The sequence below is a fragment of the Cetorhinus maximus genome, chromosome 1 (genome assembly GCF_964194155.1).
Source record: "Cetorhinus maximus chromosome 1, sCetMax3.hap1.1, whole genome shotgun sequence".
In the NCBI taxonomy this organism is placed as follows: Eukaryota; Metazoa; Chordata; class Chondrichthyes; order Lamniformes; family Cetorhinidae; genus Cetorhinus; species Cetorhinus maximus.
In genome coordinates, this window is record NC_135879.1 from 142,371,055 (window position 1) to 142,398,508 (window position 27,454).

The 27,454-nt window shown below is 41.8% G+C and overlaps 1 protein-coding gene across 1 annotated transcript in view; it reads right to left on the minus strand.

Moving 5' to 3' along the window:
* Window positions 1-13,622: 13,622 nt before the first annotated feature.
* Window positions 13,623-27,454, minus strand: part of sgcb (sarcoglycan, beta (dystrophin-associated glycoprotein)) — a 29,254-nt gene continuing 15,422 nt past the window's right edge. The window contains exons 4-6 of the mRNA XM_078547805.1: window positions 20,977-21,168; window positions 16,563-16,694; window positions 13,623-15,450 (exon numbers count right to left, since the gene is read on the minus strand). Coding sequence (XP_078403931.1) covers window positions 15,247-15,450; window positions 16,563-16,694; window positions 20,977-21,168 — 528 coding nt within the window. The 3' untranslated portion in view covers window positions 13,623-15,246. The remainder of the gene's footprint in view (window positions 15,451-16,562; window positions 16,695-20,976; window positions 21,169-27,454) is intronic.

Consider the following 27,454-nt stretch of genomic DNA (forward strand, 5'->3'; position numbering starts at 1 on the left):
CTCCTGGCTGATTGGGTAGCTAAATCCACTTGCACACGCCCCCTTACGATTTGCTCTCGAAGCTTTTACATACGATTGAGCTATTCTTGTGGCTTCCTGCATGGCTAGGTGTGCTATTCTGACAGGAGTTTGATCAGTGAACAATGTGTCATCCCACCAAGGGCTAAACATCCCACAGATCCTGTGGTTCTGCCTGGCAAATGGAAGTCTCCTATAGTAAATGGATCGGTCACCCGTAGACAGAAACTCGAGTTACTAGCGCAAAGTAAGTCCCCATAAAGGAACTCAGCCTCGCTGGTCATGAAGCATCATTGAGTTGAGGATACTTGAATTGCCTTAAATGCTCCCTGAATCGGTAAAGCAGTGAATGTAACTTTGCTTGTGTTTGTAAATACCTCCAGCATTTGACATGAGGACACAATGTAATTTCTTGATTCTGAACAACAGTCTCTAGTGTTCATCAGTACCATGTCTTTTACATAGGATATATATCCACGTAGCGGATTACCATCGCTCCCTTATCTACTCCTAGGGACTCAAACGTAAAGCTGTTCAGGAAAGCCCTGTTTGGATGATGTTCTTGGGGAATGGCCATGATAAATTTTATAACTCCATCCTCTCCTCCACCTTGGGGTTGTGTAATCACCAATTCCTGTCGCTCCTTGCGTAAATTTGAGGTTTAATTGGTATACTGACTCGAACATGTGTTTGGGAATTGTTCTGAAACTGATATCTTCAATGTCGGATTTTACCCCATCAATTAGATCTCGTGCTAGCATATCGCATACTCTCCCTGTGGCTTGTGATTCAGCTGTATCTATAACCCTGTCTGCAGTCTGCCTAAGGATCTGTAGCAGACCTTCTCCTTGTAGCTCCATGGATGTCAGGGCATATCCTGTCCTGTGCGCACTGTAGTGCAACCCTCAGACAGTCTCAGCAGCCACCAGGAGGCATAATCATTTAAGTCATAGATCTGACCTGAATTAAGCATGGAATTGACACTCCCAAATAGCCCTCCGATGTCTCCTAGTATACTTCTTTTTAACCTAGCCTGTGCTTCTGCTCTAATTCCCAGGGCGATTCGAAATTTATAGTCTTTAACTATCCTCTTCAGTTGGCTTCTAGCCCATTTTATGGAATTCTGGTGCGTGACAAGTGGTATGCAATACTGACAGTAGTCCTGAGATATTATATGTCACTTCCAGGAAGTGTTACATCATGCAATAATGGTTTTGACTTTCCTATCCTGACTATCCCATCTATGGGGGGACTTACTACATTTAGACATTGAGTGGGTCTTTGATAGCCACATGTAGTCAAAGTAAAACATCATGTATCATAACAATCATGCTTATCTATTACATATTTACATGTTTTTTGACAATATTGTCCCTCAAGACCCGGTTCCCAAACAAAGGGAGGTAGGTCTGTCCATCCGGCGGTCACATTAATCTCTTGATACATCCAAATGTTTGTTGATGGAAAACTGGTAGAGGCCGCATGCGTTCTACATCCCCCATACCACCAACCCAATCCAGTTCTATTGTCATAAATCCCAATTATCGTTACCCCACCACTCGTGTCTATGCTTATGCTTAGTGAGGTGTTATTGGATGTGTATTTCCCACTGGGATGTATCCTCAAAAGTGCATTCGTCAGTTCATCATTGTCCTTACCCTTGGGTAAGTACCACCATCCAATGAAGTTCCTGTTGTTACACTCGAGTGGTGTCAATCGAACTGGCTGCCCTGGTGTTGTTAAGTGTAAAGTACTCTTACAACTCTTTGTGTGATCACACGTGGGGGTCCTGTTCCCAATTGTTCGTTTGATGTGTCCGTGTAGTGACTTGATCCGTAATCCAGATGTTGGGCTTTCTTATCCATTCCCCACTTCCTCCTTGGGGAAGTAGTACGTACTGCCCAGGGTAAAGGCAGGTGTCATTATTGACTTTGACCGTTGGTGTTTCCTATGCCAGTGCTGACACGCCCATAGCCAGGATCATGGACTTGTGGAAACATAAACATTTGCTCCCGTTGTCCGGGTTACCGCTTGGTGATTCATCATATATCTTTAACTGTGTGTAATGCCTCCATTTATTTCCCATTTTCATCTATACAAGTGGGCACGTATCACCTGTGATAACTACCTTGTATGGTCCATGCCACCTGGGGCAAACCCTGTTTGCTCAGGGCTCACCTTGACCATCACCTTATTCCCCACTTGGGGGGTCCATTGTTGCTCTTTGGGTTTGCCTGTTTCCATATCCTTAATCATCTGACGGTCTCTAACTTCCTCTCTCAACTCATGTAATTGCTTACTTAATTCCCTTACATTGTCCCATATTCTTCCTTTCAGTGGCCCTACACCTCCTCCTCCTCCTACTATAATGCCTTCAGGTAATTGCATGGCCCTCCCTGTTATCAATTCAATGGGGTGAACCTGGTAGTCCTATTTGGTGTAGCCCTAAGGTGCATCAGAATGCTGGGCAATACGGTGACCCAGTTGTTCCCTGTCTCCTGAATTGCTTTGGCTATAGATGTTTTAAAGTTCGGTTCATTCTTTCCACCATCCCTGAGCTCTGGGGGTGGTAAGGAAAATGGAATTTCTGTTTAATCTCCATAAGATTACACGTTTCTTTAATGACTCTCCCTGAGAAATGAGTTCCCTGATCTGAATCCATCTTGTGGTAAATTGTTGTTAAGTATTATTTCTCCTCACCCTTCAATTGCTTCAACTACAGATTCTGAATAGTTTTACCTCTAAGGTTTTTTTTTCCTGACCACGATCATCTTGATTCTCTTGAAGTCAGTTTCTTTATTGTCTTGATCGTTATAAAATGTTTCCTTACTCTTTAGGCCATATTAACTATTCCATGTCAATGGGGATCTCTGTCTCTAGATCTTTGCTTATCTTCCCCTGTGCGGTTCCAATGTCTCAGTTGATGGCCAGATTATCAAATTCAGTTCCCGTAAAACAGTTTGTACATTATGGTGTCCTCTTTCCCTAACTCTTTCTCCTACCCTTAATCCTTTCCTCGTACCATTTTACACATGCAATAGCTTCAATCTTATCTCATTCAGGTTGTCTGGAGAAACTTTACAGTCCAATAAAGTATTCTCATAGCAGTTTTAAAACAGAAATCAGGCATTGACATGTTCTGCTTCCTTATGTTCTCAAACAACATCTTGTTGTTTCAAAAGTAACCCACTAAATTATGTCTGACTTTTTTTAGCATTATCCCAGATTCAGTGGCGCGGCCAAAAATTGGACTTTTGCCAAACTTTAAGGTCTTGAGCTTAACTTCACATTTTGGGAACAGACTTATAAATACAAAAGCTTGCAGCATTTGAATTGGTGCCAATTGTTGTCAAACCTTTTAAAATGAAAATTCCCTTTTGAGAACTTTATCAAGAAACAAACCACAAATTTTTAAACTTTGTGAGAAGTGTAATTTACACTATCAAAATTAAAACAACCTCTTTTTCATGTGTAATGATTCGTATCCAGATTAGAAGTCCTATATGTTTATCAACACATTCTTTATCTTTGGATAGCATCCTCGTTATTCAAAGTAACCTGTTAAATTACACTGTACTTTACAGCTCAAGATTGTCCCAAATTCAAATTACAGTGCTGTTGGGATGCAGATTTCCTTTAATATTTAATTCATCTCTTCAAAAGAAACCCCTTTTTATCCACTGGAACCACCTAGACTTGTCTTTTGGTTTTCCTAGAATCCTTTTGAATTTCAGGTAATCTTCTTTTTCCCTCTGAATTTTAGAATACGAACTCGTGTGTATTAATCGCAATCAGCTTGGAAGCTGATGATGAGGGTTATTCCCTACTAGTCTGCAAGGGGGCGGTACAAGGGTTGGTTCATCTCAAACAACGGCAAGCCCTATTTTATCTTTACAATACCTTCAAATTGCGATTTTTGTCAGAAATCTCAACTCAAACCTTATACTCAAAACTTTGGAATGTTTGAGTATACTTTTCCTTTAATCTAATATGGGGCTTTTGACTCTAAAGTGCTGAACTACACACACAAATGACAATTTAGGGACTAAAACACATTAAAGCTCACATACAAATGCTTCCTTGCACACAAACACATATACAAAGGTATGTATTTATATTCCTATAATATTGAACTTAACACTAAACGAAACTTCAAGTAGTTGTGGGGGGAAATAAAGAAATCTTGGAGGTTTTACCTATAGAGACAATCAAACTGACTGAAGCTCACATTTTCTCTGCTGCTGACTGTCACTGCTCACTAACCCCACCTAGGGGTACCCCCTTTCTCTCTCCCTCTCTCTCTCTTCAGCACATACAGCTCTTGAAACTTTGATCAATTCATTTCTTTTAAGTTACAAAAATTCAGTCGGAGATCCTTTCAGGTCCCAATTATCCTTCCACATATTCCCAATATCTGTTGGTGGCCCCTGGGAGAAATCGATCTGCCGCTACAACCGGCGCAACTCGACTGAGGTATTTCTGTATTAGTTTAGTTTGTTGCAGATACAGACTCAGAATGAGAACTGTAGCTTTGTCAGATTTATCATTAGTCTGAGCTTTGCACCACTCCTTGGAGGGTACTGGTGGGTCGCTCGGCTGCCAACCTTGTTGTTTCATTTTGCTGATCAGCTTTCTATGCTTCCTGGCGAGGTGAAGGGACATGGTTCACCTCCCCCTTCTGCAATGAACTCGAGTTCGGTCTTCGCGGCCATATTCGCGCACACATTAAATGATCACACACACACTAAACAGGGACCCACAGTTCCCCCGAGATTTGAGTCTCCTGGGTCTCAATCGCCCCACAATAAAACAGGGGCCCACAGTTCCCCCAAGATCTGATTCTCCTGGGACTCAGTTGCCCCACAATAAAACAGGGGCCCACAGTTCCCCCAAGATCTGAGTCTCCTGGGACTCAATCGCCCCACAATAAAACAGGGGCCCACAGTTCCCCCAAGATCTGAGTCTGCGGAGGCTCAATTACCCCACCTATCCACCTGAGTCTCCCTGGCCGAAACATTCGGACTCGCCCTATTAGACCTCTGTTCTAGTCTGACGCAAACAATCGGAGAGTATCTTTCAAACGAAAATACTCACCAGATCATTGTTCCGCCTTCGCAGAGGTCCAGGCGAATCCTGCCGACTACGCCAATTGAAGAAGGGTACACCCTCCAATCCCGCAACTACCACATAGGCCAGTTGAAGAGAAGTTACGCTCTCCGATCACACAGCGACCACAGAGACTCAGGCTTCCTTGAACTGGTTTTATTCAAGCATATGCAAGGGAGCCGCAATCATTCCTAAGAATGAAGATCCAGCTCCCAGATTGATTACTTTTGTACTTTTTCTTATCATAATACATTTGAGTACATTTGAATACATCCAATCGGTAACCGACACATCGGTCCCATGTTAACTCTATCCTATTGAGTACATGAACATGTGATTTTGCTAACCAATTATTCTAAAGAATGTATACATAATTATATTATCCAATCAAAATTAAAACACGTACGCAAAGACCTTGGTTCTCACAACTCAAGACTGTTTTGTGTTTCATCAAAGCCCCCTCTTTGTCTATTGTATGTCTTCCCATATCTGAGCTAAAACCATCTGCCCCTTCCCTATGTGAGAGGGGAGTACACTAAATCTGATTTATGTCCTGCTTGTGTCTCTAATCTGACTGTCAAGGCTGCGCAATGTTCATCTGGTAATCTTCAACTCTTAATATGTTTAGCAGTCGTGTCTGCCTGGAGATTTTCAGGGTTTTTCAGTAAATTCTTACTGTATTCTCTTTTAGCATTTTTAATTTCCTCCTAACAAGGTACATCCACAATGTTGTTAGGGAAGGAGTTCTTGGATTTTGACCTAGTGAAGGAACAGTGATATAGTTCCAAGTCAGGATGGCGTGTGACTTGGAGTAGAGCTTGCAAGTGGTGCTGTTCCCATGCATCTGCTGCCTTTGTCCTTCTAGGTGGTAAAGATGTGGGTTTAGAAAGTACTGCAGTGCATCTTATAGATGGGAAGTACTGCTAATACTGCTGCCATTGTGCAATGGTGGTGGAGGGAGTGAATATTTTAAGTTAGTGGAGGTGGTGTCTTGGCTGGTGTCGCATTTCTTGAGTATAGTTGGAGCTGCACTGCTCCAGGCAAGTGGAGAGTAGTTCATCACACTCCTGACTTGTAGCTGGTGGACAGGCTTTGGAGAGTTGAGAGGAGAGTTACTTGCCACAAAATTCCCAGCCTCTGACCTACTCTTATAGCCACAATATTTATATGACTAGTCCAGTTCAGCTTATGGTCAATGGTAACCCCCAGGATGTTGATAGTGGGGGATTCAGCAATGGTAATGCCATTGAATGTCAAGGAGAGATGGTTCGATTCTCTCTTGTTAGAGATGGTCATTGCCTGGCACTTGTACAGCATGAATATTACTTGCCACTTGTCAGCCCAAACCTGGATATTGTCCAGGTCTTGCTGCATTTGGACATGGACTGTCTCAGCATCTGAGTAGTCACGAATAGTGCTGAACATTGTGCAATCATCAGCAAACATCCCCACTTCTGGTTTTTTGAAGGAGGGAAGGTCATTGACGAAATAGCTGAAGATGGTTGAATCTAGGCCACTACCCTAAAGGAACCCTGCAGCTATGTTCTGGGGCTGAGATGATTGGCTTCCAACAACAACAACCATCTTCCTTGTGGTAGGTGTGACTCCAACCAGTGGAAAGTTTTCTCCCTGATTCCCATTGACTTCAATTTTGCCAGGTTCCTTCATGCCACACTTATTAAATGCTGTCTTAAAGTTGAGGGCAGCCACTCTCATCTCGCCTCTTGAGTTCAGCTTTGGTTCTCAATCCTTCCATCAATGGGAAGTTTCTTTCTATCTACTCTGTCCAGACCCCTCATGATTATGAACACCTTTTGCAAATCTCCTCTCAATCTTCTATTTTCAAAGAGAACATTCCAGCTTCTCCAATCTAAGTAACTGAAGTTCCTCATCCCAAGAAACTATTCTCATGAATCTTTTCCATACCCTCGCTAATGACTTCTCATCCTTCCTAAAGTGTGATGCCCAAAACCGGATGCAATACTCCAGTTGAAGCTGAACCAGTGCTTTTTTTATTCATTCATGGGATATGGGCATCGCTGGCTAGGCCAACATTTATTGCCCATCCCTAATTGCCCTTGAGGTGGTGGTGGTGAGCTGTCTCCTTGAACTGCTGCAGCCCATGTGGTGTAAGTACACCCACAGTGCTGTTAAGGAGGGAGTTCCAGGTTTTTGACCCAGCGACAGTGAAGGAACGGCGAAATATTTCCAAGTCAGGATGGTGAGTGGCTTGGAGGGGAACTTCCAGGTGGCGGTGTTCCCATGTATCTGCTGCCCTTGTCCTTCTAGATGGTAGTGGTCGTGGGTTTGGAAGGTGCTGTCTAAGGAGCCTTGTTGAGTTCCTGCAGTGCATCTTGTAAATGGTACACGCTGCTACTGTGCATTGGTGGTGGAGGAAGTGAATGTTTGTGAATGGGGTGCCAATCAAGTGGGCTGCTTTGTCCTGGATGGTGTCAAGCTTCTTGAATGTTGTTGGAGCTGCACTCATCCAGGCAAGTGGAGAGTATTCCATCACACTCCTGACTTGTGCCTTGTAGATGGTGGACAGGCTTTGGGGAGGTCAGGAGGTGAATTACTCATCACAGGATTCCTAGCCTCTGACCTGCTCTTGTTGCCACAGTATTTATATGGCTTGTCCAGTTCAACTTCTGGTCAATGGTAGCCCCTGGGATGTTGATAGTGGGGGATTCAGCAATGGTAATGCCATTGAATGTCAAGGGGCGACAGTTAGATTCTCTCTTGTTGGAGATGGTCATTGCCTGGCACTTGTGTGGCATGAATGTTGCTTGCTACTTGTCAGTCCAAGCCTGGATATTGCCCAGGTTTTGCTGCATTTGGACATGGATTGCTTCAGTATCTGAGGAGTCATGAATGGTGAACATTGAGCAATCATCAGAAAACATTCCCATTTCTGACCTTATGATGGAAGGAAGGTGACTCTTCATCCCTCTATCCAGCTCTACCTGTCCCACCTCCATCAACCAGCTTATATTTCACCTCATTTCTATATTTCCTTAGTTCTGATGAAGAGTCATACAGACTCGAAACGTTAACTGTATTCCTCTCCGCAGATGCTGTCAGACCTGCTGAGTTTTTCCAGCTATTTTTGTTTTTGTTTCATCTTCCTTTGTGCCAGGTATGACTCCAACCAGCAGAGAGTTTTCCCCCTGATACCCAATGACTCTAGTTTTACTAGGGCTCCTTGATGCCACACTCAGTCAAATGTGGCCTTGATGTCAAGAGCAGTCACTCTTAACTCACCTTGGGAGTTCAGCTCTTTTGTCCATGTTTGAACCAAGGCTGTAAGGAGGTCAAGAGCCGAGTGGCCCTGGCGGAACCAAAACTGGGCGCCAGCGACCAGATTATTGCTAAGCAAGTGCCGCATGATAGCATGATCGAGAGTAGACTGATGGGGCTGTAATTGGCTTTCTTTTTGTGTGCAGGAGACGCACCTGGGCAATTTTCCACATAGCTGGGTAGATGCCAGTGTTGTAGCTATACTGGAACAGCTTGGCTAGGGGCCCTGCAAGTTCTTCAGCATAAGCCTTGAGTACTATTTCCAGAATATTGTCAAGCCCATAGCTTTTGCAGTATCCAATGCGGACCAATGTCTAGGTCATCCTTTTTCTTGATATCAGATGGAATGAATCGAATTGGCTGAAAGCTGGCATCTGTGATGCTGGGGACCTCAGGAGGAGGCCGAGATACATCATCCACTTGGCAATTCCGGCTGAAGATTGTTGCAAATGCTTCAGCCTTATCTTTTGTACTGATATGCTAGGCTCCCTCAACATTGAGGATGGGGATATTTGTGGATCCTCCTCCACCTCCAGTGAGTTGTTTAATTGTCCACCACCATTCACGACTGGATGTGGCAGGACTGCAGAGGTTAGATCTGATCTGTTGGTTGGGGAATCATTTAGCCGTGTCTATCACTTGCTGCTTATGCTGTTTGGCATGCACATAGTCCTGAGTTCTACCTTCACCAGATTTTCAGTTATGCCTGGCGCTGCTCCTGGCATGCCCCCCTGCACTCTTCATTGAACCAGGGTTGATCTCCTGGCTTGATGGTAATGATAGAGGTTGGGATGTGCCAGACCATGAGGTTAGAGATTGTGATTGAGCACAATTTTGTCGCTGCTGGTAGCCCACAGCGCCTCATGGTTACCCAGTCGAGTTGCTAGATCTGTTCAAAATCTATCCCGTTTAGCACAATGGTAGTGCCACACAAAATGATGGAGGGTATCCTCAATGTGAAGATGGGGCTTCATCTCCACGACTGTGCGGTGGTCACTCCTACCGAACCTGTTATGGACAGATGTATCTGCGGCAGGCAGGTTGGTGAGGATGAGGTCAAGTATGTTTTCCCTCCTATTGGATTCCTCACCACCTGCCATAGACCCAATCTAGCAATTATGTCCTTTAGGATTTGGCCAACTGAGTCAGTAGTGGTGCTACTGAGCCACTCTTGGTGATGGATATTGAAGTCCCCCACTCAGGATACATTCTGTGCCCTTGCCACCCTCAGTGCTTCCTCCAAGTGGTGTTCAACATGGAGGCATACTAATTCATCAGTTGAAGGGGGACAGTACGTGTTAATCAGCAGGAGGTTTCCTTGCCCTTGACCCGATGCCATGAGACTTCATGGGGTCCGTAGTCGATTTTGTTGTCTCCGAGGGCAACTCCCTCCTGACTGTATAACACTGTACTGCCACCTCTACTGGGTCTGTCCTGCTTGTGGGACAGGACAGACCCAGTGATGGTGATAGTGATTTCTGGGACATTGTCTGGAAGGTATGTTTCCGTGAATATGACTGTCAGGCTGTTGCTTGATTAGTCTGAGACAGCTCTCTCAAATTTGCCACTAGTCCCCAGATGTTAGTGAGGAGGACTTTGCAGGGTTGACTGGATTGAGTTTGCCATTGTTGTTTTCTGTGCCTAGGTCGATGCTGGGTGGTCTGTCTGGTTCCATTCCTTTGACTTTTTAGCAGGTTGATACAACTGAGTGGTTTGCTGGGCCATTACAGAGGGCAGTTACAAGTTTATCAGATCTTGCTTCCTTTTGTGCTCTATGTCCCTAACTATAATGCTCAGCATCCTGTATGCTTTATTAACCGCTCTCTCAACCTGTCCTGCCACCTTCAATGATTTGTGCACATATACATCCAGATCCCTCTGCTCCTGCAATCCCTTTAGAATTATACCCTTTATTTTGTATTGTCTCTCCAAATTCTTCTACCAAACTGAATAACTTTGCAATTCTCAGCATTATATTTAATCTACCGCTTGCCTGCTCATGCCACCAACCTGCCTATGCACTTTGAAGTTTATCACTATCCTCCTCAGTTCGCAAAGCTTCCAAATTTCATGTCATCCGCAAAGTTTGAAATTGTGCCCTGTAGACCAATGTCTTGGTCATTAGTATATATCAGGAACAGCAGGGGTCCTAACACCAATCCCTAGGGAACTTCACTATAAACCTTCATTCAGTCTGGAAAACAACTGTTCACCACTACTGTTTCCTGTCACTCAGTCAATTTTGTATCAAAGTTGCTACAAAAGTGCATATTACTTGTCGTCATATTTTCTGTGGTTATAATGAAAACAATAACCTCTGCACTACTTAGGTCAAATGTTTTTAAACAATGTATACATTGAGTAAAAGTATTGGTTTTAATCAATTATCTTACAATATTGCATTAAATAGCAAGGAATTAATACCCATTTTCCTCAGTCTCGTACAAGCTGGTCAGACTTGTAATCTTCATGGATAGACTTCTGACTGCCTCAGAGCACTCCAAATAAGAGAAAAAAAATGTCCCATTCTTCACTATTTGGCTACTGGTATCTTGGGCTCTATCTATGCACAATAGTATGCATGGGTGCATTCTTTCTGAAGCATGCATTGAGGTTTTTACCTCGGTTCTAATCCTTCAGCCTTCATTTCTGTTCTACAAACTTTGTTTAAAGTACTTTAAATGTGTTGGCCAAGTGGATTGCGGGTATTTTCATTTGTGCTGTCTTAGCGACTGCTCTTCATCTTGAGATGGGCTGTACCTTGACCTGTCATTTGAGTTTTCAAACTGCCTTTGTTCATACATTTTCTCTATCCTCCATATTTGCTCTTTGGCCAAAATGCTAAAGAAAAGACTTCTGGGAAACTTTAACCATTTAAATTATTTGAAATAATCTAACCAGTCTCGTGCTTTTCTGTGTTTTACCACAATGTCATCTTAGTGTTCAATAAAAGGCCTTTATAAACAACTATCTGAAGTGACAAAATGAAAAAATACATCATGCTGTAGAAGAAAATCTATGTTGAAGGAAAATAAATTAGCTTCTGAAAAAATTAACATCCTTGTGCAAATCTCAAACTTCTTTGGAATCTGGCTTTAAGTAAATCACTGTGCCATTCTCACAATATATTACAGCTTAGTTTTCATCAAGTAAGGACCAAAGTCTAAATGAAATATTTTATGTGTAAGAGTTAATAGGTTACTACAAATAATCAAATATAAATTGCTTTGTAAAGCCAAAAGAAGCAAAGTAGAATTCTACATAATCTACCAAACAATGCATAAGTCTCCAAGACTGTTATTCAAACAAATAGTATTTATTAAACACAAAACACAGGGCAATAATTAATACTTGGCAATTCTGAGTTTGTAAACATTAATAAAAAGGTTTCCTACAATTGTAGTGTAAAGACAACTGATGAGATGTACTGCAGGATAATGCACCCATGTTAAGACCAACACTTTTGCCATATTGTCATAGCTCTCAAAATAATAATTACAAACAAATGTAGGTGCTGTTCAAGAATGCCATGATGAGAACTTATTGTTCAGCATGTTAAACTAGCAGTCTGATCACTAACAAAAATGTAATACCAATACGCTGTTTGTTTTTATAAGCGTTAGAGATCTCTATACCACCCTTTTTTTCTGTTTAAGTCTCAAGATTACACTTTGTTTTATTCATTTTTCTTCATTTAAATAATCGATTTGTGTTTGTGGGAGTTTAATTAACAATTAAATTCAGCTCCCAAAGTGTTGGACATAGCAACTCTTTCCAGGATAGTTTTATTTTAAAAAATCAAGAGATGGGGGGAAAAGGAAGTTAAAACAATTTAGAAAAAAGGTTGCAAAAAGGCACTGTGTTAACACTTTCTCCTTAAACTTAATTAAGAAACATTTGTAGTTTTCGCAAAAAAAGTTGGATGGGTAATAAAAGGCAAATGGTCTTTCAGAAAGTGATTATATAGAAACATCTCCAAAATTAGTTGATTTGAACATATTCCAGCACTAGCTGCAATCCATCAGTCATTTTATCTCAATGTTTAAAACTGAAAATTCTTTACATCATGCAACATTATATTTAATCACACAAATAATATATTTTAAATAGATATATAAATATGCCAGAAAGGGCTAAAATTGCGATACAATGTATTGCAAAACAAAAAAGCAATTTGCAATGAAGTCAAAATTAAATATAAACTATGCTGGTTGTTATATATAAAACAGTGCAATCTTTTGAGTTTTAATAAACTGCTTTATGTGATAGAACTATAAGCTGCTACTGTCAGCACTTGGTACCAATAACTGAATAATCAGTTACAAGCAATTATTAGTTTTCCGCTAATTCACTACCATGACAATGTTCAGTGTAGTACTGGCTTATGAGAAAGGAATAGTGAAGAAGCAGCACCATTGTAGCTATATTACAATTTTGTTAAGATATACACATGCAATACTGAATAACAGATACTCGGGAGCAATTACAAAGCAGTAATCCATTTAGTAGCTTAGATGTCAAATCATAAGCATGACGCTCAGAGCACAAAACACACCTCTTTTTTAAAAATATGTAACTTGAATTTAGTGACTACTTTTAAATTTTTACTCTTATTTCTGTTAGAAATTGGAGCTTGTCAAGGCTACAATCATCACTGCACCATGCAAATTACATGGTGTGGTGACTGTTCTTGCTGAAAAACGAAATAAGTGCAATGAACATAACAGATTTACTGTGCAGTTGCAGGAAACAAAATAGTTTGTTGATCGGCATATAGCTCCTATTTTGCTACTCTTCACACTCTCTCGTATTGATTAGGAGTAACTTTAACTTCCCAGTTTGATTTTTAACCACAGTCTGAATTGAATGTTAATCAAGTCATTCACATGCATGAGGGCCAAAATAGACACAAAGATGACCCTATGCTAGAATCTTTCAACAGACCTGCCAAGCCTATATCCTTCAGTGATGGTGAGATTAAATCTTATCCTCAATGTGGTTGTGCTGTCTTCCATTTTCTTTTGCTTCCATTGTTTATACAAAAAGTAACCTTATCTATAAATCTCAACAAGTCATAGCAACATGGTTATCTGGCACATTATGGGCTCCAAAGCTTAGTTACCTATGCATTCACACTTCATAAATGATTAACAGTCTCTTTGAAAAAAATGATTTTCAGTCACAAATTTTACTCTTTCCACAATATTTCAAGCAGGTTTATTCCAATTTTTAATTTGGAAAGTCATTAGTTAAAAGAAAAACAATATTTAACATGGCATTTAAACTATTTGCCATTTTCTTTCACTACAAAAAAGTTTTGTGAGTGATATACATGCAGAAAGATGAGTGTTTTGACTTTTAGCTTAGTCAATGAAAGGTGAGCCATTTCTTTAACTTAGCTTAAAACACGCATAAACAAGTTTAACTCAATGAAAAGCCCACATTTGGGCTTTCAACTAATTAATTTAAATTTTCAATGAGTGCTTTTAAAAGGGTTTTAATCTTGTCATTTTCAGATAACTACAGTGCAGTAAAGTTTGTATTAATACTTAGGTTTTACTTCTACTTTATTATGTTTATTTCTTATTTACTTCTTCCAAACATATTAAATACAATTAAATTAGAATATGGTTGATCATGAGAATTCATTTTACCTATCTTGTTCATGTTTCAAAGGAGTTTTCCATGGTAACTCTGACAAAAATCAAAATTTAAAAAAGGGCACATTTGCCCATTTTCTGCACCCTGAAAATGGAGCAGTATTCCTATTATGCTATAAAGCATGTCCCCTTCTGATTCAAAGCTTAAAGTAAGCGAAAAGAACAGTGCTCAGGGTCTTCTGTTGCACAATTCCCTGCTCATGATTCTTTTCGTTAAAATTAACTGGACAAGAACCATAGGCTCACACCAGCTTGGTGAAAAATCCTAGTCAATCTCTTTAAATGTCATCACAATATTATAGCTCGGGATTTGCAATGCCGTGATTAAAAATTACATTGTAAACCAGTGTTGGTAAAGTATATTCAATAGAAAATTAGATATATAAGATAAGAATTCCTCCAGATAGGATGTTAAAATGAGGTCCCCCATACTCAACTAATTTTCTTCTGATTTTGAATTATTAATACATAGGTTTTTGGGGACATCTACTATGTAATAAAAAGGTAAGTTTCACTTCTAAGTGTTCAATGGCAATTGCATTGTCTTGCTTTAACATCTAGAAATAGGAAACTCCTAGTCCAATTCCACAATAATTATAAACTGCTTAGCTTTATTATGCTTTCATACAAATTCATTGCATACTTGTTGCCAAACTCCAAAATATATTGATGAGGTGGAGCTAGTTTTATAAATCCAAAGGTAAATATAGTGTTCTCTTTGTTACTGATATTAGATGAATGGAATTATTCCATTTTCAGTAAATGACAATGCTAAGAAAAATGCTTTGAGTGAGAATGGAACTTTATTTTTGGTTTTAAACTCCAGCTTTAATTTTATCGGAGGTTTTATTTATCTTTATCTATACTCTCGTCCAATACCTACTGTACTATGTAGTCTTTTTCCACCCAATTTGATTTTTTTCCTGCTTTTAACAAAATGCCACTTTTTCAACTTGCAGATCAGCAATAGCAACTCTTGTATCTTAATTTTTTTGTTACGTTTTAAAATAAATCAGGCACTTGAGTCACAAGCGACAGTGGCTATAATGGGTTGGTTAATAGTGATTATTCTGCATTAAATTGGACTCACTTTTTATATGAAAGACATTTGATAACATGCTATCATCATTCCCTTCATTTCTCATTCTCTTGTAGGTTGTCATCTTCAGTGCATGATTCCACAGGGATTACTGGATGTTTGACAGCCTGTATTTCTGTTTTTCACCTGGACTCGGAAGAGTGTTCCATCTGCACACATGCAGAGTTTATAGCGCTCCCAGCCATTGTCTACCAGGAACTCCCCAGTCGATGAATTTGGAAGCCGTGATGTGTTAATCATCACAGTTCCATTAAGAATAATACTGTTTACCTAAGGGAAAAAAACACTGTGCTTTAGTAAACCAATCACTATTAAGGTCTTTTGGAACAGAACATTAGGTAGGCAGCTTCAAGCATACAGTTCCTTTGAAAAATTAAAAGGGAATTCATAATTTAAAAATTCCAATGCAGTGCCTAAAGTATGTGTTTAAAATCTAGACTCTTGTTGTAAAAATTAAAATTTTAAACTTTCAATTTCTAATGGCTGGCCTCTCTATTTTCCAAACGTGGTCAGCCAGACATTATTTCAGGACTCTTATCGAGTCACACTCAGTTTTTCCACTGAAAGCAATGGACCATTTCCTGGTTATTCAGATACCCACAGGATTCTCTATCTTCCAGATTCTCATTACATTCAAGCCCCATCTATTGCAAAGTTCTTCTTCCTACCCTTCCTCCTTTTTGTTCAAAACCTATTACATTTCCAACTTTTCTCAGTTCTGATGAACGGTCATCAACCTGAAAGTTTAATTATTTCTCTATCCACAGTCACTGCCTGACCTGTTGAGTATTTCCAGCATCTGCAGTATTTCACTTTAGTATTAATTGGCCTGTTGTTCCCTGATTTCTCTCATTCTCCTTTCCTGATTAGTGGGGTTACATTAACTACCTTCCAAACTGCAGGGACCATTCTAAAATTTAAAATCAGTGCATTCAACATCTCTGTAGCAATCTCTTTTAAAACCCTATGATGGAGGCCATCAGGTGCAGGGGATTTCTTGTCTTTTAGTCCCATTAATTTCTATAGTACTATTTCTTTGCAAACACTAATTTAAGTTTCTCATTCTCACTAGACCCTTGGCACCTCTCTATTTTTGGAATGTTTTTATGTCTTCTACCATGATCACAGATACAAAATATTCATTTTATGCCTCTGACATTTCCTTTTTCCTCATTATAATTGCTCCTGTCTCTGCCTGTAAGGATAATTCAAATAAATACTATATATTTTAGAAAGATGACTTGTTAAATGTTCATGAACACTTTTAATGACTCCAGAGAGCACAAATAGAAGAAAAAGAAAAATCTGTTGGAGAGAAGTGAATGACCACTACTACATTCTATTGATTTCTAGACAAAGTTAGCAAAGACTTCCGCACTCACAGCCTTGAGTTCCATATCACCCCTCATGCGAAATTCAATGGTTTTGCCCATGATAAAGACTCCTTCATTTCCACGCACAATCACTCGGCCACCAGCATGAATCTGTAGATCAGTGCTATGATTGCTCGTTATCTGAAAGAATAATGATCTAATTTGTTTCAGTAACATATTGAATGTCAACATTGATATAAAATTTCACAACACACTTAGCTGCTAACTGTGGAAAATCTACAAGATTTTATTTTCATGGTATTAGTTTCCAAATTCTGCTTTAACAGTATCAGAAATGCTTACTGTTGTAAGTGCAGGGAAACTATATAAACCAGTTAATGCAATGCCCTAACTAGCAAACTAAAGAATTAGAACAGAATCCTCTTTCTCTCTCTATTCTGGAAATTCCATAAATAGATATACACCAATATACCAATAAATATGATACTCATGAGACAGGCCATACCTTGTGAATGACAAATGTCATGTGAAAATAAACAGCATGCATACCCATCTATATATACACACTATCTGAATATCAATGCAATGGACACATGCAAGTGCAGTGAAGAATGAAATGTAGTCAATGAAACATGAGTATCAGGACAGCCACAGAAATAGACCTCTGGCATGGGTGAATGCAAATTGATTTTCAAACAAAAACAGCTACAATGTATATTGTGAAGAGAAATATAAGGTATGTCATTAGAAGAAAAAATCTATTAAGATCAGTACTTGGTCTCAAGCATGTATTCCTAATTGGGCTCTATATTATTATTATTTAAAGAATTTCTTCAAAGAGTAAATGGTGCTACCAAGACTGGGGAAGGATTGGAAATGGTGTGCTCCATGGGTCAATGCTGGGTCCACTTTTACTTCAGATGAGGGCGAGTTTCTTCTGGGGTTGAAGACTATGGCTGGAAGAGCTGTGGCCCATAGAAGACTAGCTGTCAGACAACCAGCCAGACAGCAGAGAGATCAAGAGGTAGAACTGGGTGCCATGCGTATACATTTGGAAGCTGTCCCTATGGCTGTGGACAATGTCATCAAAGGGCAGAATGTTGATAAGAGGACAAGGGCAAGGAAGGATCATGTGGGGACTCCAGAGGTTACAGTACAGAGTTTACAGTAGGCTGTAAATAATCTGGTTAGGACCCTTGGGTAAGAATAGAAGCAAGTGAGAGCAGTCTCACCAAGCAAGACAATAGAGAAGAGGTGCTGGAGGAGAATGCTGTGATCAACCACATCAAATGTTACAGAGAGGCCAAGAAAGCACCATGGGCACAGAAAATACCATTGTTAACTTCAGTCCCAAGACATTGCTGCAGGAATTCCTCAGGGTAGTGTCCTAGGCCCAGCCATCTTCAGCTGCTACATCAATAACCTTCCCTCCTTTATAAGGTCAAAAGAGGGAATGTTCGCTGCTGATTGCACAATGTTCAACACCATTTGCGACTCCTCAGATACTGAAGCAGTCTGTATCATTACGTAGCAAGACCAGGGCAACACTCAGGCTTGGGCTGATAAGTGGCAAGTAACATTCACACCACATAGGTGCCAGGCAATGACTATCTCCAAAAAGAATATCATCTCCCCGTGACATTCAGTGGCATTACCACTGCTGAATCCCCCCTACTATCAACATCATAGGGGTTACCATTGGCCAGAAACTGAACTGGACTAGTCATATAAATACTGTGGCTACAAGAGCAGGTCAGAGGCTGGGAATTCTGTGGCGAGCAACTCACCTTCTGACTCCACAAAGCCTGTCCCAACATCGACAAAGCACAAGTCAGGTTCACAAGTACGATGGAATACTCTCCACTCGCCTGGATGAGTGCAGCCCCAATAACACTCAAGAAGCTCGACATCATCCAGGATAAAGCAGCCCGTTTGATTGGCACCTCATCCACCAACTTAAACATTCACTCCCTCGACCACTGACACACAATGGCAGCAGTGTGTACCAGCTACAAGATGCGCTCCAGCAACTCACCAAGGCCCCTTTGACAGTACCTTCCAAACCCACGACCTCTACCATCTAGATGGACAAGGGCAGCAGACACATGGAAGCACCAGCACCTGGAAGTTCCCTACAAGCCACTCACCATCCTGACTTGGGGCTATATCATAAAACGTAGGAGCAGAAGTAGGCTATTTGGCCCATCGAGTCTGCTCCGCCATTCAATGAGATCATGGCTGATCTGATAATCCTCAACTCCACTTTCCTGCCTTTTCCCCATAACCCTTGATTCCCTTACTGATTAAAAATCTGTCTATCTCAGCCTTGAATATACTTAACGACCCAGCCTCTACAGCCCTCTGCCATAAAGAATTCTACAGATTAACTACCCTCAGAGAAGAAACTCCTCCTCATCCCTGTCTTAAAAGGGCGACCCCCTTACTCTGAGATTATGCTCTCTGGTCCTAGACTCTTCCACAAGGAGAAACAGCCTCTCAGCATCTACCCTGTCAAGCCCCTTAAGAATCTTACATGTTTCAATAAGGTCGACTCTCATTCTTCTAAACTCCAGTGAGTACAGGCCCAACCTACTTAATCTCTCCTCATAAGAAAATCCCTCCATATCCAGGATCAACCTAATGAGCCTTCTCTGGACTGCCTCCAAGGCTAGTATATCTTTCCTTGGATAAGGGGACAAAAACTGTTCACAGTATTCCCCGTGTGGTCTAACTATTGCCTTGTACAGTTTTAGCAAGACTTCCCCATCTTTGTATTCCTTTTCCTTTGATATAACCGCCAACATTACATTTGCCTTCCCTATTACCTGCTGAACTTGTATGCTAGCTTTTTGGGATTCATGCACAAGGACTCCCAAATCCCTCTGTGCTGTAGCTTTCTGCAGGCTTTCTCCATGTAAATAACATTCAGCTCCTCTATTCTTCTTGCCAAAATGCATGACTCCTCATTTTCCCACATTATATTCCATTTGCAAAGTTTTTGCCCACTCACTTAAGTCGTCTATATCCATCTGTAGACTTTGTGTCATCCCCACCACTTGCCTTCCCACCTATTTTTATGTCATCCGCAAACTTGGCGATAGCACATTCACTTCCCTCCTCTAAGTTATTAATACGTTCTGTAAATAATCGTGGCCCCAGCACTGATCCCTGTGGCACTCCACTAGTCACAGGTTGCCATCCTGAAAATGCCCCCCTTTATCCCAACTCTCTGTCTTCTATTAGTTAGTCAATCCTCTATCCATGCTAATATACTACCCCCAACACCATGGGCTGTTATCTTATTAAATAGCCTCATGTGCGGTACCTTATTGAACGCCTTTTGGAAATCCAAGCACATTACATCTGCTTGTTACCTCCTCAAAGAATTCTAATAAATTTGTCAGACGCATGATTTCCCCTTCATGAAGCCATGCTGACTCTGCTGCTATCACCGTTCCTTCACTGTTGCTGGGTCAAAATCCTGGAACTCCCTCCCTAACAGCACTGTGGGTGTACTTACACCACACAGACTGCAGCGGTTGAAGAAAGCAGCTCCAACACTTTCTCCAGGACAATTAGGGATGGGCAATAAATGCTGGCCTAGCTAGCGACACCCACATCCCATGGAGGAATTGAAAAGAATTTCCTCCTGGGGTTGGTGAGGGACGGAGGGGGGCGGAGCCAAAACACAATCAAAGTTTCAAACATGCTGTTACAGGAACTATAGACCCGGATTTTGGAAGCAACACATTCAATGTCTTTGGACAAAAGAAGAAAGGTAGAGATCAGAGGTAATTTGCAAGGGTGAAGGTAAAAGGCAGGGTTTTTTTCTTTGAGATTGGATTGATATTGACAGTTTTAGGGCAACAATGAATGAGAAAAAAAATATTTGCAATGTCAATATGCGTGGGACCTGGAAGGAAAGTTGATGATCATCAGTTTTGTGGGGATATTGTAAAAGGATCAGAAGATGGCTCTTGTGAATGAGATGAGCATTAAAGGAATGCCCTAAGAATTAGAGAAAGCAGGGGGTAGAGACTAGCAATAGACTAGGATTTAGAGCTAGGGAGGGCAGCAGCAGAGGCACCCTATCACAGGGCAAAGAAGTTCATGAACTCCTCACGCTTGTTTGAGGTGAAGGGAGTGGGTGTGGCTTAAAGAGTGTTGGTGCTGCAGAAAAGATGGGGGCTAGCTTTGCCCTCTAATATGATTCTATAGTCGTGTGTGAAATAAAAAAGACAATTCAGTAAATTGTACATTATTTATTTTGGACATTAGAAATTTCAATTACGGAGAAAGAAAAGTAACGGATGAAACAATTTTCAGAAAGCATTTGTGGGAGCTCAGTGGCCAGATCATGAAATCACAGGATGATATACTCTCACAATAAAATCGCATATACTGTGTGTGAAATAACATGAGATATTGAACATCGAAAAAACCTAACATGTTGAACACTAACCCTCTCTGTGGATGCCTTTTGTACATTCAGTGTCTTCACGCCTTTGGGCAAATGGAACTCATGGGTATCATAGTCAGTGCTGAACACAGTTTTCTGGGTCCGGGGATCAACAAAAGACATGCCAATATCACTGGTGATGGAGGTTTTATCTTTCTCTACACTGAGCTTCGTTGTTCCCTGCTGAAACACCACCTAAAGGAGCACAGAAACAAAAGTTATGAACATAAATCCACAGATGAACTAATATGCACCACAAGTAAGAACTACACAGAAACTCAAGCAGGTTTGTTTTTCTTTGCCATTCTGCAAGTTACCAAATAAATAAGCTAAATAATAATTTGACCAGTTGTCAGAGGGGCAGGTCTTAGGATTGTATCCATTAGACTTGCTCCAACACAGGGAATTTTCAATTTCAGCTATATTGTTGGAGAGAGGCAGCAAGTGTAAGCCAGACACTTCCCCACAGGACAGGAAAGAAAATATTCCAGGTTACACTTATGCATCTTATAATCTTCTCAAAAACCATCGAAAGAGATAGGGAAGTAGATTAATTACCTTCTTCCATCTCCTTCAAAAGAGGAGGAATGGTATGGTGTACAAAGAAGCCTAAAAAGGGAAATTAAAAAGGTGTCCAATTTCTGGAATACGTTGCAATATAAAAATACAAATAAATGTTTTGCATTGTAACCTATTGGATTTTAAATTACAGAGTAAAACGCAAATTACAGACGACTCAGTATTTATAATAATTCTTACAATTTGTTGTGTTTAAAGGTATTTGCACCCGAAGTCTATGCCTGTACACATTTATTGACTTTAATAATGAAGTAGGACTCTTTTTTAATATAGGCTTAAGTTTAAAGAATGATTTGGTATTGTTAAATTGGAAAGTACCAATATGTTGACTCATACTGTACTGGATTAATTGTAATGGGACAATCGCCATATTTCCAATATTACTAATGCACTTCCCTCCGAGACTGCAACTCGCACCAAGGCCCAGGTGGTGTCCAGTCCTGCCCCTGCCCTGCTTTGTGTCTCAGTCTCTCTCCCCGAGTCGGGGAGGAGAATTTCACCCAGTGAGAACACAATGAACAACAAGTTGAACACGTCAGTCACTGATTTTCTCCTTCCCCATTTCATCCTCTCCCATTGAACCTTTCTACTGGGTCCGATTTTGACAATGGTACCTGGACCCCAGGACTTTTTTCTTCTTCTCAAGACCATTTAAAAAAAGTTGTCTGCAGGGGAATCACCAACTTGGGAGTTCCTGTTCCTTCACCCAGGTGCATTAAGAGATGGGAAGGTGGATTAACAAACCAATTGATTTGAAAAATTTAACTGAAGCCTGAGGAGGAGTCAGTTCTTACATTAGTGAGTATGTGGGTGGTGACAGAGAGGGCAGGGGCTGTCAGGGGCAGGGGAGGGTGTGGCTTTGGTGGGGGAGTAACCTTCCTAATTATTACATGATCCATTCTGAAAGGGGACAGCATCAATTACAGTTTTCCTTCTAGCATTACTTTGGTGGAGTATGGGGGGAGCAAACTTTCTAAGAATTGCAAGTTTTAATAAAAATATTCTTAATAGTAATAGCTGGTAAGTACAACAGCTGCAGGGATTGACGAATCAGCTGCATACTGGCTCGGGCTGTCAGAGATGCCCCACCTTCCCCCTGGCTGCACGCTGTGTCGGGGAAAGAGGGGCTGATTACAGTGTGCGTGTGTGTATGGCCGGGGTTGAGGGGATGGGGGTGGTGGTGCTGAGAAAGTGGCTGATTATGTGTGTGTGTTGGGGGAGGGGTGGGGGCAAGAGGCAAGGAGGGCTGATTGCAGTGTGTGGGGAGGTTGGGGGAGAAGAGGGGATTTGCTAAGTCATCTGCCACCAGGGAATATGGAGAGCTTGGCTGAAATCTAATCTGAATACATAAATAATAATCATAATATTTACATAATAATAACATTTTTACAAAGTACTTTAAAAACAGATTTTCATATTTAAATTATGTATTACATGATCATCTATAATACTTGGACTTTAATAATTGCATATTGGTTGTTACTATACTGTTTTATTGCTGTTTTGTTTTTGTTGGTGTCTGGGTTTCAAGGTTAAAATTAGGCCACATTGGAAAATAGTTTCAGAAGCACTGCCATTGAAGGATTTGAACAGAAGGATGGGAATTTCAAATTTGAGTTGTTGCTGGATTGGACCCAATTTAGGACAGCAAGCACATGGGTGAGCGTGACCTTCTGCAAGTTAGGAAACTGATCATTGTTTCTCCCCTGCCAGGTAAGAGTTTTGAATAACTGAAGTTTATGGAAGGTGGAAAATGGGAGATCAACCAGAAGAACAGTAGAATATCAAATCTGGGCGTAACAAAAATATGGATGAGAGTTTCAGCAAATGATGCAGGGGTGGAAAAGGGTGACATTAGAGGTGGAAGTAGGCAGTCTTGGTGTTGCGAAAGGATTCTGGAAAATGGCAAAATGGGGGTAAGAGAACAGGTCAGATGCCCAACTCTGGGTTAGGATGCCTATAAACAGTCTGGCTCAACCTCAAATGAGGTGGTGTAGTGGTAGTGCCACTGGACTAGTAATCCAGAGACCCATGCTAATGCTCTGGGGACACAGGCTCAAATCTCACCACAGCAGCTTATTAAATGAATGAATTTAAAAAACTGGTTTAATGGTGACCAAGAAACCATAGTCGATTATCGTAAAAACCCACCTGGTTCAGTAATATCTGGCCTACGTGTGACTCCAGACCCACAGAAATGTAGCTAACTCTTAAATGCCCTCTGAAATGGTCTAACGAGATGCTCAGTTATATCATACTGCTACAAAGCCTTAAAGAAAAAGGAATTAAACTGGATGGACCACCCGGCATTGACCTAGGCACTGGAAACGACAATGGCAAACCTGACAGGACAGACCCACCAGAGGTGGTGGCACAGTGGTATACAGACCGGAGGGTGTCCTCAACATTGAATCTGGACCCTATGTAGTTTCATGGCATCAGATCAAACATGGGTAAGGAAACCTCCTGCTGGTTACAAGCCACAACTTTCCCCCACCCCACCTCAGTTGATGAATCAGTATTCCTCCACCTTGAACGCCACTTGGAGGAAGCACTGAGGGTGGCAAGGGTACAGAATGTACTCTGGATGGGGGACTTCAATGTCCATCACCAACAACACTAAAGGACATAGCTGCTAGACTGCGTCTGCAGCAAGGGAACCAAGAAGAGGGAAAAAACTACTTGACCTTGTCCTCACCGATCTACTTGTCGCAGATACATCTGTCCAAGACAGTATGGGTAGGAATGACGACTGCATAGTCCTTACGGAGACAAAGTCCAGTCTTCATATTGAGGATACCCGCCATCATGTTGTGTGGCACTACCATCATGCTAAATGGGAGGGATTTTGAACAGACCTTGCAACTCATCCATGAGGCGCTGTGGGCCATCAGGAGCAGCAGAACTGTATACAACCACAATCTGTAATCTGATGGCCCAGCATATACCCGATATCTACCATCACCATCAAGCCGGGGATCAACCCTGATTCAATGAAGAGTTCAAGAGGGCATGCCAGGAACAGCACCAGGCATGAGGTGTCAACCTGAAGCTACAACACATGACTACTTGCATGCCAAACAACGAAAGCAGCATGGGATAGACAGAGGTAAGTGATCCCACATCCAACGGATCAGATCTAAGCTCTTCATTCCTGCAACATCCAGTTGTGAATGGTGGTGGACAATTAAACAACTCACTGGAGGTGGCTCCACAAATATCATCCTCAATGATGGGGAGCCCAGCACATCAGAGCAAAAGACAAGGCTGAAGCATCTGTAGCCATCTTCAGCCAGAAATGACATGGGGATGATCTACCTTGGCCTCCTCCTGAGGTCCCCAGCATCACAGATGTCAGACTTCAGCCAATTCAATTCACTCCACGTGTTATCAAGAAATGGTTGAAGGCACTGGATACTGCAAAGGCTATGGGCCCTGACAACATTCTGACAATGCTTTTGAAGACTTGTGCTTCAGGATTATTCAGAATTGCCCCTGGCCAAGCTGCTCCAGGACAGCTACAACACTGGCATCTACATGTCAATGTGGAAAATTGCCCAAATGTGTCCTGTCCACAGGACAAAAACAACCCAGCCAATTTCCACCCCATTACTCTACTCTCAATCATCAGCAAAGTGATGGAAAGTGTCGTTGACAGCGCTATCAAGCGGCACTGATGCTCAGTTTGGGTTCCGCCAGGGCCACTCAGCTCCTGACTTCATTACAGCCTTAGTCCAAAAATGGACAACAGAGATGAACTCTGTTGTGAGGTGAAAGTGACTGCCCTTGACAGCAAGGCGGCATATGACCAAGTATGGCATCAAGGAGCCCTAGCAAAACTGAAGTCAATGGGCATCGGGGGAAAACGCTCTACTAGCTGGAGTCATACCTAGCACAAAGGAAAATGGTTGTGGTTGTTGGAGGTCAATCATCTCAGTCCAGGGACATCACAGCAGGAGTTCCTTAGGGTAGTGTCCTAGGCCAAACCATCTTCAACTGTTTCTTCAATGACCTTCCCTCAATCATAAGGTCAGAAGTGGGGACGTTTGCTGACTGGGAGCCAGTGGATGTGATTTATTTGGACTTTCAGAAGGCTTTCGTCAAAGTCCCACATAAGAGATTGGCGTGTAAAATTAAAGCGCACTGATTGGGGGTAGTGTATTGAGATGGATAGAAAACTGGTTGGCAGACAGGAAATAACGAGTAGGAATAAATGGGTCTTTTTCCAAATGGCAGACAGTGACCAGTGGGGTACCGCAGGGATCGGTGCTGGGACTCCAGCTATTCACAATATATATTAATGATTTAGATGAGGGAACTAAATGTAATATCTCCAAATTTGCAGATGACACAAAGCTGGATGAGCTGTGAGGAAGATGCAGAGATGCTTCAGTATGATTTGGACAAGCTGAGTGAGTGGGCAAATGCAAGGCAGATGCAGTATAATGTGAATAAACGTGAGGTTATCCACTTTGGTAGCAAAAACAGGAAGGCAGATTATTATCTGAATGGCTATAAATTGAGAGAGGGGAATGTGCAACGAGACCTGGGTGTCCTCGTACACCAGTCGCTAAAGCTAAGCATGCAGGTGCAGCAGGCGGTAAAGAAGGCAAATAGTACGTTGGCCTTCATAGCCAGAGGATTCGAGTACAGGAGCAGGGATGTCTTGCTGCAATTATACAGGGCCTTGATGAAACCACACCTGGAATATTGTGTGCACTTTTGGTCTCCTTATCTGAGGAAGGCTATTCTTGCTATAGAGGGAGTGCAGCGAAGGTTTACCAGACTGATTCCTGGGATGGCAGGACTGACACATAAGGCGAGATTGAGTTGGTTAGGATTATATTCGCTGGAGTTCAGAAGAATGAGGGGAGATCACATAGAAACCTATAAAATTCTAACAGGACGAGACAGGATAGATGCAGGAAGGATGTTCCTGATGGTGGGGGAGTCCAGAACCAGGGGTCACAGTCTGAGGATACCGGGTAGATCATCTAGGACTGAGATGAGGAGAAATTTCTTCACCCAGAGAGTGGTGAGCCTGTGGAATTCGCTACCACAGAAAGTAGTTGAGGCCAAAACACTGTATGTTTTTAAGAAGGAGTTAGATATAGCTCTTGGGGCGAAAGGGATCAAAGGGTATGGGGAGAAAGCGGGAGCAGGCTATTGAGTTGGATGATCAACCATGATCATATTGAATGGTGGAGCAGGCTCGAAGGGCCGAATGACCGAAAGGCCTACTCCTGCTCCTATTTTCTAGGTTTGTTTCTGTGACTGCACAATGTTTGGTACCATTTGTGACTCCTCAGATACTGAAGTAGTCAGTGTCCAAATTCAGCAAGACCTCGACAATATTCAGGCTTGGGCTGATGTGGCAACTAACAACTGCACCACACAAGTGCCAAGCAATGACCATCTCCAATAAGAGAGAATCTAAGCATCTCCCCAGGACATTCAGTGGGATTACCATCGCTGAATCTTACACTAATGACACCCTGGAGGTTACCATTGACCAGAAACTGAACTGGACTAGGCATATGAATACTGTGGCCACAAGAACAGGTCAAAGGCTGGGAATTCTGTGGAGAGTAACTCATCTCCTGACTCCTCAAACTCTGTCCACCATCTACAAAGTACAAGTCAGGAGTGTGATGGAATACTCTCCGATTGCCTCGATGGGTGCAGCTCCAAAAGACTCAAGAAGCTCGACATCATCTAGGACAAAGCAGCCCACTTGGCTGGCACCCCATGCACCAACTTCAACAGTTACTCCCTCCATCGTCGATGCAGATTGGCAGCAGTGTGTACCAACTACAAGATGCGCTGCACGAAGGCTCCTTCGACGACACCTTCCAAACCCACGGCCTTTACCATCCTAGAAGGACAAGGGCAGCAGCTGCAT